At 35.8% G+C, this 13549-nt stretch overlaps 1 protein-coding gene and 1 long non-coding RNA gene across 7 annotated transcripts in view; one reads left to right on the forward strand and one right to left on the reverse strand.

The window, feature by feature from the left end:
- Positions 1-7704: 7704 nt before the first annotated feature.
- On the reverse strand, positions 7705-9021 carry LOC148854784 (uncharacterized). Its single transcript, XR_016113050.1, has 2 exons — positions 8607-9021; positions 7705-8155 (listed from the first exon to the last, which is right to left on the reverse strand). It is a non-coding gene; the product is annotated as an uncharacterized LOC148854784 (long non-coding RNA).
- Positions 9022-9290: 269 nt separating this feature from the next.
- Positions 9291-13549, forward strand: part of SWEETIE (HEAT repeat-containing protein) — a 167935-nt gene continuing 163676 nt past the window's right edge. For all 6 annotated transcript variants that reach the window (XM_088985204.1, XM_088985208.1, XM_088985209.1 and 3 more), the window contains exons 1-2: positions 9291-9764; positions 9931-10138. In XM_088985204.1, coding sequence (XP_088841330.1) covers positions 9600-9764; positions 9931-10138 — 373 coding nt within the window. In that variant the 5' untranslated portion in view covers positions 9291-9599. The remainder of the gene's footprint in view (positions 9765-9930; positions 10139-13549) is intronic.

The raw sequence follows: 13549 nt of genomic DNA on the forward strand, positions 1-13549 counted from the left end.
AAGAGTCTGCAGTTTCTTGCATTTTGTCAATAACTCCAGATACAAACCAGTCGGTATATAAAGTAATTTGGAGGAAGAATAAATCGGGTGTATACTCGATGAAATCAGCCTATCAACACTTCTCCTCATTTGAAATCTCCAGTTTCGGTTCTCATTTCAATTGGAAACTAATTTGGAAGCTCAAAATACCGCACGGATTCCAGGTTTTCTTATGGAAACTAATATGGGATGGCTTGCTAGCTAAGCGGAAATGCTTGGCTTGGCTGTAAGAAGAGGACTGAATGTGCAACTTCTGTAATGTTTGTGAGGAGACAACCTTCCACCTGTTCTTTGAATGCACTTTTGCAAGAGCAATTTGGTGTGAAGCCTAAATTGGGTTAAATCCATCCACAATATCGGGAAATCAACCCCACACCATCATCACCGAATGGTTTACAAGCCAACACTAGGTGAGCAGCAGGCGCTTTTGTATTTTAGCAGATTCAGTATCATCTGCTACTTCATATGGAAAACAAGGAACAAAAGCATATTCGAAAATAGACAGCCTAATTCCTATCATGTCATACAGACAACATCCCAATTCCCCCTAACGCATATCATCCAGCATAGGCAAAGCCACCACAGTTCATGCCAACCCTACATGTTGACGGCTCCTTTGATCCTAATACAGGCTATGCAGGATGAGGGTTCATCATCCATCATGCGTAGCGTCAACTCTACATTGCAGAAGGGAAGTCTTGCTGGGCCATCAGCAGTTATGATGCCGAAACAAGAGCTCTCCTAGGAGGGCTGCGAGCAGCACAATCGCCTGGTATTAATCATCTTTTGGTATTCTCAGATAGTGCAGTCTTAATGGAGTTTGCTACTACAGATAAGCCAATCCAATGGTCCGATCATCTCCATAGAAGTTATTTGCAAAGACTGATATCATCTTTTGAAGTTATTAAGTTTGTACATATAAGTAGGAACAACAATCAAGCGGCTCATCTTTTTGCTTACATTTCATGTAAGGGCTGCATATCATTGCACTACGATGTAGCTAACTCCCCTCATGTAAGACTCTATAACTAATTTAAGGCTGTTTTATTATTAAAAAAAATGTAAAATTTGACTTATAAAGAGTTTTACATTGATTTTTTTTGATCATTTATTTTTCATCCAAACGGCTACAAAATCGGAATGAAGTGTAAAACTCCTCCATTCACAGCACAAACAATTGCAAGTATAGTTCCCTATACTTACAAATGATAAGATGATCACTTGGGAAATCTCATAGTCTACATACTGTCAATATCTTGTTTTGATCCCAATCATTCAAATGCTCACAATTTTGTCATTTAGATTGCATGTAAAGCGGGCATGGAAATCTGGGCCCACTTTGCATTCAATTGAACGGGATATTATTTTATTAATTATAAGGAAATTTCCCAAATAGTACCCTGTACTTTGGGCCTATTGCCATTTTGATCCCCAAACTTTAAAATGCAACAATTTAGTACCCAAACTTTCAAAATATGTCAATCTTGTACCTACTATTAACCAACCCATTAACCAACTTTTAAGTGGCATTTGAAAAAATACAAATGCCCTTCAAGTGTCATCTATTTTTCTTTATCAATTAGGGCTGCAAGTCGGGCCAGGTTAGGTCGGGTTGAGGCCAACCCTAGCCCAACCCTAACCCTAACCCTAACCCAACCCAACCAGCCCAACCATAACCCTAACCTTAATTAAATTCCTTCAACCCTAACTCAACCCAAACCAAAGTCAATTTCAGGTTGTTTGTTGACGTTTTTTTTTTTTGTTTTTTGGTACACAATCCAAAAAAAACAAGTGTTAGAAATAACTATAGTTTATTGTGAGTTATGGCTTATGATAGATCTTTCTTGAGCGGCAAACAACATAGAGGAGATGAAGAATAAAATTTTCAAAAAAAAAAATATTATTAAGGTTTTAGTCTTTCTGATTAGGATTAAGTGAAGTGACTATCTTAAAAGAAATACATGATACTATGTGGTGGGGGCTATACAAATATCATGTATCTAAACAAATCAATGTATGTTATACATTACATATAAGATATATTTATATATGACATGTACTATAGAGTCGGGTTCGGGTTGGATAAGGGGTCAACCCTAACCCAACCTGAAGTAAAATCGGGTTCATAAATTTCAACCTTAACCCTAACCCAAACATCAACCCGACCCAACCCAACCCAATTTTTTTGGGTTGGGTTCGGGCCAGCCTGGCACGAGTTGCAGCCTTATTATCAACCATCCAAACATTGATAAAAAATGTATTGTCCCAAATCCTTACCTCTTCTATTCAAGTAAGTTAGGGCCATCAAAATGTTCATTGAGATGTAATCCTAACTTTCTTGAATAGAAGAGGCAAGGATTTGAGACTTTTTTTTTTTTTTATATCAGCATTTGGATGGTTGATAAAGAAAATTAGATGACACTTGAAGGGCATTTGTGTCTTTTCAAATGCCACTTAATGGGCTGGGCTGGTTAGCATCAGGTACTGGATTGGCACGTTTTAAAAGTTCAAGTACTAAATTATCGCATTTTAAAGTTTGGTGACCAAAATGACACTAGGCCCAAAGTATAAGGTATTAATTGAAAATTGGATTCCATTCATTTTCTTCCTCACTTGAAAATAGTGGCAAACAAAAACAAGAGAACCGTTAAAGTTGTTCATGCTCTCTCTCTCTCTCCCCTCTCCTCCTCCTCCTCTTCCTCCTTGTTCCATAAACATATGATATCAAGGAAATGAACTTGAACACTAAAAAAAGGCACGCGCATATCTCTTTCTTGTATGGAACCCTTGCTCAGTAATTTCTTTCATGAACCCTTTCTCTTGACTAGCCGGCTTTTTCTTGTCTAATATACTCCATGTTCATGAGTTATAGGGTTTCCTTTTTAAAGTCGAAGCCCTTTTGATTGTAGTTTTTGCTTCTAATAAAGTTATGACGGAATGTGACTTCATTTCTCCTAACACTAGTTTCAAGGGTTTGATACTATTTATTTCAACAATGTTTACTTCCCTCTGAATTTTTCCATTATCTCATTGCAAATACATGCATTTAATTTTCCGTCAATGTATTAAAATATTAATGTTTAAGTTAAAACTTAAATATTGAAATAAGATGAACAAAATATATAAAATAATAATAAGAGAAAAATAGATATTACAATAGTCAATAACACAAATAGTAAAAGTAAAGTAAAAATTTAATAATTAATTAAAAACCTTGTTATAATTACTAATAATACAATTACAAAATTAAATATAGTTGATTAATTAAGTAGAATTAATTTCTCTCAAATAATTATCGTTATTCATTAAATACTTAATCAATTAAGTAGAGTTGATAATTAATTGCTTAAATAATTGTGGCTAATTAATTAATGTTAAAAATTACTATTAGTAATTGGTAATTAATTATAGTTAATTAATTACTAAACTTTTTGAAAAAGTAATTTAATTTTAAATTACCATATGTAATGAATTATTTAAATTATAATTATTATTTTAATTACTATATAAAATGATTTTATAATAATTATGGTTAAATTATTATTAATAAGTACTTAAATTATTAAGTAAGCATATAATTATTAATTATACTAACTATTATTGAAATTTGTCATAATTTATGTAAATTATGTTACTTAATTAGTTATCGAACAGATTGAAAAGGTAAGTATGTATTAATGTTATAATTCAACTAGGCTATAGTTGGGGTAAGGTCAGGTTGGGATCATGTTGTCAAAGGACTAGGCTAAGAAATCCCAAACATTTAGGCCCGTGCCCAACCCAATGACCAAAAATCCAAGCCCAACCCATGTAAATTTATGGGCCTGGTTGGTCTAGGTTGAGACCCATACTACATATGGCTCCATATGTTATAGAATAGCTGTAATTGCAAATTATTTAAGAGGCCCGTGCTTTAAGTTACCTATTTACTTGGGTAACTTATTTATGTGGTTAAACAATTCTAATTAAATTAATTAAGTTGTGTAATTATTAATTGTTATTAATAATAAAACTATAAAAGTTATAATTTTAATCCATTTAAGTCATATTAAAAATTATAAAAAGAAATTCAAAATTGTTAATAATACAAATAGTAATATAATTTGTGTTAATTGAAAGTCCAATTAAATTACTAGTATTATAAATAAAATTAATAAAAATTGTAATCTTATAAAATTAATTTTGATATGAGAAATTTACTAATTTGTATTAATTTAAATTATGTTTAAAATAATTACATTAATAAAGCTTTATAGTAGGCCTATAGCCTAACATGTCCCATGATTACACCTAATTAAGAATGTGGTGCTCTTTCTACTTCATTTTCTCTAAAAGAAAGTCTACACATAATACAAATTAGAGTATATGAGAATAAGAATGTCAACCCAATTACCCATAATCCATATATCAATTTCCAACTTAAATTAATGGCTCTTGAGTTTTGAAAACGTGTCACAAAAAATACAATTGAAAGACTGTGATACGACTTGGATTGGTATCAGGTTGAACCCTGTATCTTTAGGTGGGTCGGATGGATTTGACTCAACCCTAACCCAACCTTCTGCTTCCACTCAAACCTAACCCAACCTGATTGAATATTATGCAATTTTTGAACCTACCCTAACCTATAGGGTTAAAATCGATACCGACTCAACCCAGTCTTATAGTCTTTCAATTGTATTTTTTATGATACTTTTCGAATACTCAAGAGCCATTAATTTAAATTGAAAATTAGTTTATAGGTTTCAAGGTATTGCAAACAAATCATATATTTTAAGGTTAGAGATTAGAAATCAGACCAAATTACAAGATTACCCACCCAATGGGCAGGGGTTAGCCAAACCCGAATCCGGTTTTGGTTAAATTATTAAAACTCTAACCTAAACCTACACTCAGTTTGGGTTAAAACAAACATTGAACGAAAATCACAAACTTTAAGTTAGGGGTTAGAAGGCATACGAAATTACAAGAACACCCTTTATATGTGTATGGTATTATGATTTATGACTATGGGCCAAATCAGACAAAACTGCACTTGATTTTGGTTGAATAATCAAAACTCTAATCAGACCCTACACCCTAATAAGCCTGACCCTAACCTAACCATGTATGGGTGAATTAAGTTGAATTTACTGTTTAACTTGACCTATTGGCATCGTTATATGAAATTAGCCATTCTCACTAGGGATTCAATTTGGATTGTGGTTAGAACAACTAAACTTAACTCAAAAAAGAATGATACTTGAACTCGCTTGGATTGAATTGACTTAATTAGAAACGTCATTAGACTCTTTCTAGTTCAACTTTGCATAACAAGGCTTGTGTATTTCACAGGTCCCAACTAGTTGTTATTTAATTTTGGTTTTCTTCACCCACAACCATTGATTAATTTCAAATGGACTTATCAATTTCTTGGCTTCTATCTCATGTTAGGACAAGATGAAAACAATTAGTAAGGTCTGTGACATATGAGTCTTGAGCCCAGACCTAATATAAGGTTAAAGTCCAAGCTTGCCAACCTAAAGTGGGTTTGGACAGTCTTGGGTGGGCAATTCAGGTTTGGGGGTCTTTTACCTTTTTATTTGAGAACAAGTGATGCTTTTTCTTTGAATTTTAATTTGTTTATTTAGTTATATATAATCATTTATTTTATTTTTCATATATCATAATTACCTAAATACTATAAATATTTTATGATTTTTTGTTAAATTTTCAGTAGTCCTCTAAGCTTTTTTTATTAAGGCTCTGTTTGGAAGGAGTACAAATACAAATATGTAGAGTGCAAAATCTAGTATTTTGTATTTGTTTCTACTGTACATATTTGCTTTTGTACTCTTTCCAAACTGAGCCTAATTGTTATACTCATACCAATTTTTTTTTTTATTTATACTATTGCAAGTTGAATGGTCCCTCTTTGACTTTTTGACAATACTGAGCTTAATTGTTATATTATTTTATTTGTACTCTTTCATAGGGGATTAAGGAATGATGAAATTGAATCCCTTTTTGACTTGCTTTGTTGCCTTAATCAAGTTTGTTTGGATCCCTCCAAACTAGACAAAAGGGTGTGGGCTCCTAGGCCCAAAGGGACCTTTACTTGTGCTTATTCAAGTCCATATCTTGGTCTTTTGTCCAACAACTTTTCCCGCCAAAAGAAATTTGGTTCCCCCAAAGGTTATGGTTTTTTATTGAAAAATGTACTATGGGAAAGTAAACATTCTAGATACCTTACAAAGGAGAAGATCTTTCCTTTATATTTCTTCCAACTAGTGTAACCTCTGTAGAGCTCATGGGGAAGATTGTTACCATATATCCATTTTCTGCAGACCTATGGGCTTGATAATTATTCTTGTTGTTTAGGAGTAGTTGGAGCTTATCAACAAAAGTTTGCATAATCTTTGACTTCTCTACTTTCTCTTGGCCTACAAAAAGAGGGAGAATTATGTAGAGATGTGCTCGAACAGCCCTGATTTGGATGTTATGGGAAGAAATGAATGATATAATTTTTAAGAGAAGGAAAAAGAGCAATTAAGAACTAAAAGGCTATGTGTTGCATAGGGCAACACTTTAGTTGAAGACTTTGGAAAATTTTCACCAATTATCACATAATGACTTTTAGAGAAACTGGTCAATAGTAGTGAGGTGTTATTCCTTTAAGAACAAGACAGTTACAAGGTAGTGTCCTCCGTTTGAAAGCTCACCGAAGCTAAATTTTGATGGAAGTAGCTTGGGTAACCTAAGGTTATTTGGAACGGAAGAGTGTTTTGAGGAATGAGATTGGAAGATTGTTTTGCTTTACTCGGGTCTTTTAGGATTCAGAGATTCTATTAGGGCAGAGCTATTACCTTTTGTACAAGGGGTGCAATTTGCAAATCAATTGGGGTAGAACATTTAATAATTGAAGGGGATTCCAAGGTAGTAATGGGCTGATTGAAAAACCCTGAAGATGCTATATGGTGCTACAAGAATGAAATGAAGAAATTTAATTGGTTGACAAGAAATATATTGGTTTCCATACAAAGGGTGGGGAGATCAACAAATATTTTGGATGATGTGTTATCCAAGCAAGGGGTAAATAGGAAAAAATTGTTTTGGCCTCAACTTTGATTTCTATAATTTATTCCTAGTTCACTTGTAATCTTCTAGGAGGGGCTGCACTTCACGCCTCTCTATGGGATGTCGTACAAAATTACAATTATAATCCAGCTTGTGAATTAATAAAATTTTACTATTACTCATAAAAAACATATTCATTCTATTATATATATTATATACATTAATATATATTATTAACAATGCAATTAAACTTAATTTATACTTTGATCTGATTTCTAAAATTTACAAACCCGACTAAACTAGAAAATTAGTATATGCTATCAACCAAATCAAAAGAACCAAGCCACCAATTTAGTTTGGTTTTGTGCTGTTTGATGGCATGCATAAACTTTCATTTGGGTGAAACCGGATTCAGTAAGTGCAAGGTCCGTTCTAACAACTTTTATAGTCTTGCGTCGGAAATATCTCCCATGAAATAAAACACAGAAAGCATGGAGATGTTCCCAATGCAAGGCTGTAAAGTTCAAACAAGTCTTGCACTGATTGAAGCCGATCTCTGTTTGGGTAAAGCATTTCAAAATTATTCATCTTGCAAAGAACTCACCAATATTGGCATGTATCTTTGTGGTTTAGCAAATTGACTAAATGTGCCATCACATGATTATTATAACTTAAAAAATAATACCCAATTTACCCTTTTCTGTTCAAAAATACCCTTTTTGTTTTAGAGAGACAATTCTGGTATTAGCTTGAGAGGGAGAGAGGGAGGGGGCTCAAAGTTGGTTATCTCTGACACCTGCACCGGCATCTGCATCAATGTATCAACATGAGAAGGAATGAAATTAGAGAATGTTTCTCTCTCTCTCTCTGTGCTTGGTATGCAGCCTTTTGTTCATTCCCTTCTCTTGGAAGACCCTGCGGGATTGACTGGTTTGTAGGAAGAGGAGCCATATTGGAGAAATACTCATTTGACACGACCCCCCACTCCAATGGCAAGCTATGAGCAAGCGGTAGGTTTATTTAAGTGCAGAATTCCCTATAAGAAGCTCCATTAGTTTACCTGGTACAGGAGCAGGCCACGCAAGAAGCAATTTGCTTTAGAGCTCTCTTACCAATGTAAACAAAAAGAGGACTTGAACACATACGAGAACGGACAATAAGACAAAATGATCACAGACTTTTGCTCTCCTCGCTTTAGCCTCTCATCCAATGGGTACCACTCCTTAATGACCCGACCCTGCTCAAGATTGAACCTAATGATACAAAAAGCGACACCCCATCGCTTCAAAGATTTTGGGCCAACCTTACAACCGGATTCTGTCTTCAACAAGAAAGAAGGAGACCAACTCATCTCACTTCAGTCTAACACCATATATCATCGATTGAATACGTTGACAGGATTTAATAGAAGACCTAATCCTAACATCTTTGGTTACCTATTAAAAACGTTATGGGTTTTGAACGTCTCGGAGGGTTCGCAAGATAAGATCTAAGGAGGGTGTTTTGTTTACCTGAATCAATGCTTCAATCAAGATCGGAAAACAAAAGCTCGACAATGGATCAACTACAATCACAATACATGAGAAATGCCCTTTCTTCTTCTTCTTCTTCTTCTTCCGTAGAAATGGAGATTGTGGCAACATGCTCACTAAAATCACTGGCAACAGCGGTAACCACCGACGAAGAACAGCGTGGACCTGCCCTTCTCCTTTTTTTTCCTGTGCGTTTTGGCCGGACCAAGCAATAGATCGAGCAGCGGCGGATCTCCCCTGTCGTCTTGTTGAATCTCTCCTAGAGCCGACAGATTCGCCGCTGCTCTCCATCGCTTGGTCTGGCCAAAACACAGCAAAACAACGGCAGATTTCCTGTGTTCTGTTACTTTGTCCGTGAACCCAATAACGATGGAAAAAGGAGAGGGAAAGAGAGAGGCCAATGGGGAAAAATAATGAGAGAGAGAAACAAGGATTGAGAAAGAAACAGATTTAAAGGGTAAAATAGTCATTTTATCTTTTTGTTAACGGAAAATTAAGGGATATTAATGATAAGAGAAATATTAATCAACTGCCAAAAACAATAGAATTAACATTAATCAATTTTCAAACAATAATAATACACTTAAGTCATTTCACTAAACCATAAGAGTAGTTTAACAAATTTACCCTAAAATAAATTTGCATTTCGTTTGTTAGAGTACTGGATCTGATTCGTGTGAATAACCTGTTCCGTCCATCCAATTGTATAAGGTTCGAATTCAGAATTTCAGATTGCCTTGTTCGGTTCGTATTCGAATTCGAATTCGAATCAGATAACCGGATCATTTTATAAACCATTTGTTTGCAGCCCTAGCCCCGTATTGATTACAGGCGGTCAGGGGGTCGTTACTCCCAATTTTACGATCTACAACCCTCGCAAATGCAGTGAAGTTTAAGGTTATCTGTGTCGAATTGCTGACACTTCCTCGTCGTCACGGTGGAGTAGGTTTTGGTGTTCACTTCTCCACTTTAATGGCGAAGAAGTACGTACGAGAGAATGTTCCTCTTTCCAGATTCGGCGTTTTGGTCGCGCAGTTAGAATCAATAGTAGCTTCTGCATCTCAACAACCTCCAGATGCTCTGCTCTGCTTCGATCTACTTTCGGATCTTATCTCTTCCATAGACGAAGAACCTAAGGTGAACTTTTCTGTAATTCATCTGTTTCGTACACCCAACTTATTCGGATCCGAAATTCTTTCAGCTTTCCATTTGGAGTTTTCGCCATGATACAGTACAGGTGTTTGTTTAACATCTGTACTCGATTCCATTGTCAGAAGGTGATTTGGAAATTTATCAATTTCAGGAATCCATCATCCTGTGGCAAAGGAAATGCGAGGATGCTCTGTATTCATTGCTCATTCTTGGGGCTCGTCGGCCAGTAAGACATTTGGCATCATTGGCAATGTCGAGAATTATATCTGAGGGTGACAGCATTTCGGTATACTCTAGAGTAAGCAGCCTCCAAGGCTTTCTCTCGGACGGGAAAAGAAGCGAGCCCCTTCATGCTGCTGGTTAGTACCTGTATTAAGAACTGTCGTTACGCTCTTTATTCTCGCATTTTTTAATTGCGAATTGCCTGTGAACTTCTTATATAAAACCTTACTCTATGTTTTGGAGGAGTTTTATGTTTTAAAATGTTCATGCCTACCCCCTCCTAAAATCTTTCAAGCCACTAATATGGACACAAAACATTTCATCAACTTGACCACTCCAGAAAATATTCTTTATCCACCCTGTTGTTTGTTGTCTAAGTGTAGGATTTCAATCATTTTACATCATGCCAGAACCATGGCCTTGACTTCAATTACACCCTAAGCGATTGTCACGTCATTGAAAGATAAAGTTGGTTGGGATTGGGAGCTCTGTTGTCAGTAAATAAATGCTTTTTTTTCAACAAGAAGGAGAGAACCATACAGAGAATGCAAAATTAATACCTGAAAACTCCTGCTATCTTTAAACCCTTTTTAAAATGGATAACCATTAAACTAAAAGCCAATCCCAGACCATGGATACCCTTGGAAATTGGCACAAGCCTAAAAACATCCTTTTTAATTTTCTGTTACCGAAGGCCCAGCAATAGTCTTTTTCTACATCTAGTGGATGTATCTAAAGAGACAAATCCCAACAAAAAAAATTACATTTCTAACTTCAAAACATCTTCTTGGCCAAGATGTGAATGTATATGCTAGCTTCATTGATATTGAGTGAGAGAGACAACAATGATCTCTTATCAGTTTGAAGGAAATATTTTTATTGTTTATGAGAAATGAAGGAAGAAAGTGACAAGGTTGCAATGTATAAGTAGATATGTAACGTTTCCGTTATAATACTTGCAAGTTGCAACATGATACATCCATTTAGCACAACATATTCCATTATGGATAACGTGATCAACCATTAAAATCTTATGAAGCATTATTGGGCAAATGAAACCCCAATTGTTTAAACCATATTTCCTCGAACAATTTCAAATTGTAGACCTTTGTTTCAGTTGACTCTCGTGTGATCTAATAGAAGGCTCTCTTCCATTGCTTGAAGACATGCATCTTCTAATCACTAAAGCATGAGGTCAACTGACCAAGTTTTCTAATATGGAGGAAGTGTTTTTAAGAGATCAAGTTTTCTAGTTGGATAGATGAATCAAGTTTTCCAATTGGGTCCAAAAAATGCCCAATCTCTTCCTTTGTGGAGTTTCATCTTGGCAATTATAATGTATTGGCCTTCTGTTGGAATGCAACCCTAGAGCTAGGCATTTTTGGGACCTAATTGTTGAAAGATTAACACAAATACTAGCAGTGTGGAAAAGGAATTATATTTCGATAGGGTCCTGGATCAAACTAATTAATTCCACATTGACTTACTTGCTTGTTTATTATTTATCCATTTTTAGAATCTCTACATTTGTGGCAAAGAAATTGAAGAAAATAATGAGAGAGTTCCTTTGGGAACTAGGAAAGGATTAGTGAAGTAGGAAATAAACTGGCATAAATTTCTGTGGAGGTTACCTATGGAACTAGATAAACTGGCATAAATTTGTGGCCAATGTGCATGATAGAGGAATGGCTGGGGTGCTGAATTATCTATTAGAGAAACATTGGAATCCCCTTGAGGGCAGGAAAGGTCTGCGAGTGGGGGAGGTGGCATTTTGGTTTCAGAGCTTTCTGATATAGTTTGCAGATTCTTGTCACATTGTCTTTCTTTGAATACAATCGTTGGGCATGCTCCCAAATTTCCTTGGCAGTGTCCAGAAAAATGAGATTAACACTGAGTAACTTTGAGCTTAATGGTAGTTGACTGAGTGTTCATAAAGTCAGATTGCACTTCTACAACAGACTTGGAGCTATTACTAGAGGCTTCCATAGGGAGAATAAGACACCAAACAGCAAGGAATAACAACTTCAATCACCAACCACAAGAGGTAAAAAGCACTACAATAACTTTAAGCCCAAAATAAGGTTACTACAGTACCTTTCTATAGTAGTTTGTATCCCTAAAAACAACAAAACTCACGCCACCACTTGTAGGGAATCCAAAAAACTCCACACCATAGGAATTGAGTTCCCACACCACAACACACCAAACTCAACAGCACACACTGTTGAAAAGCAGCCGCACTACACATTACCTGTACTCATGTCTAGGGCTGCAGCAAGGGAGGCTTAGTACACCATCACAAACACCTTAAACCAGCCAACTTAAGGCACTGAAGTCTCTTTTCTGATGGACGATGAGTCCTTTTAAGTTCCTTTTGCTGCTTGTCTCGAAAAGGAGTTCTTAACTCCTAGGGCGCAGAAAAGAGGTGTGAACAGTGGCAGTCGAGTTCACAGCTCTGATACGATATTACAACTAGAGAATAAAGGGAGAAAACAGGAGAAAAAGAAGGGAAAATGGTCGAGAAGCTGTCTTGTACGGTAGGGAACAAGAAACAAGGAAAATAAGAGAGGAAGGGTCTAAAGGAAGAAGATATGAACTAGTTTCTTCTCCTTATCGACCTGCACTGTTATTTGCTTCTTTAGAACATGCCAAAGTTAAAAAAATGCCCCTGTTAAGTGATTCTTAACAGGGGAAATACAATGCTATATTGAGAGACTAAAATGCCTCTTATGAGCATACATTTCAACAATCTCCTCAAGGAAGTCTCAGTCCACAAGATAAGCATTAGCTGAATCCCCTTAAATGACTAGAGACGATTTCTGATTGTTTTGTTACATAAATGCATGCCCATTTGGAGGGCTTGCACCTCAGCCTCAGAAATCAGCATCTCCAAGGGGGTGTTATTGATGGCCAGAAAGGTAGTTTCTATAACTTATAAGAAAAGAGGTTGCTTCCGTATGTCTTGAGTAAAACTCCTCCATAACTGGTTGGACCTTGGTTTCATCTTTAGCTGTTTGAAATCTCCATTTTGGAGTGAGATGGGTTACTCTCTATAAGGTGGTTCTCAAGGTGAGGTCTAGAGAATTTCAGGTGGGTTCTTTTTTTGGCCAGTAATCAATGGAATTCATTTCATTATAAGGAAGAAAAATAGTACAGATTATGAGAAGCAAATCTTTTCAAAAGTTACAAAATTATTCCAATCTGCCCACAAAAGTTGATCCCTATGTACCCCTTGTTTTGCCAAAGTAGCAGCCATCCCATTTGCTGTTCTCTTGACCCACTTGAAGCTTGCTTCGGGATCCTTTGCTAAGCTCTTTATTTCTCTAATTAGATGTCTGAACTTCCACACACCTGGATTGCTGTCATTTATTCAGTAAATTACTAATTTTGGATCACCTTCCATTTCCATGTTCTTAAACCCCTGCTGTTTTGCTAGTTTCAGGCCTTGTAGTAAGTCTGTTATTTCTTCTCTTGCCAAGTCCCCTACTTCTATCAGTCCTGAAAATAGGGTTTCCACTTTCCCTTCATCGTCCCTGAACCATCCTCCT

Source organism: Nelumbo lutea, chromosome 4 (genome assembly GCF_056320005.1).
Source record: "Nelumbo lutea isolate HS-2025 chromosome 4, American lotus-T2T, whole genome shotgun sequence".
Taxonomy (NCBI): domain Eukaryota; kingdom Viridiplantae; phylum Streptophyta; class Magnoliopsida; order Proteales; family Nelumbonaceae; genus Nelumbo; species Nelumbo lutea.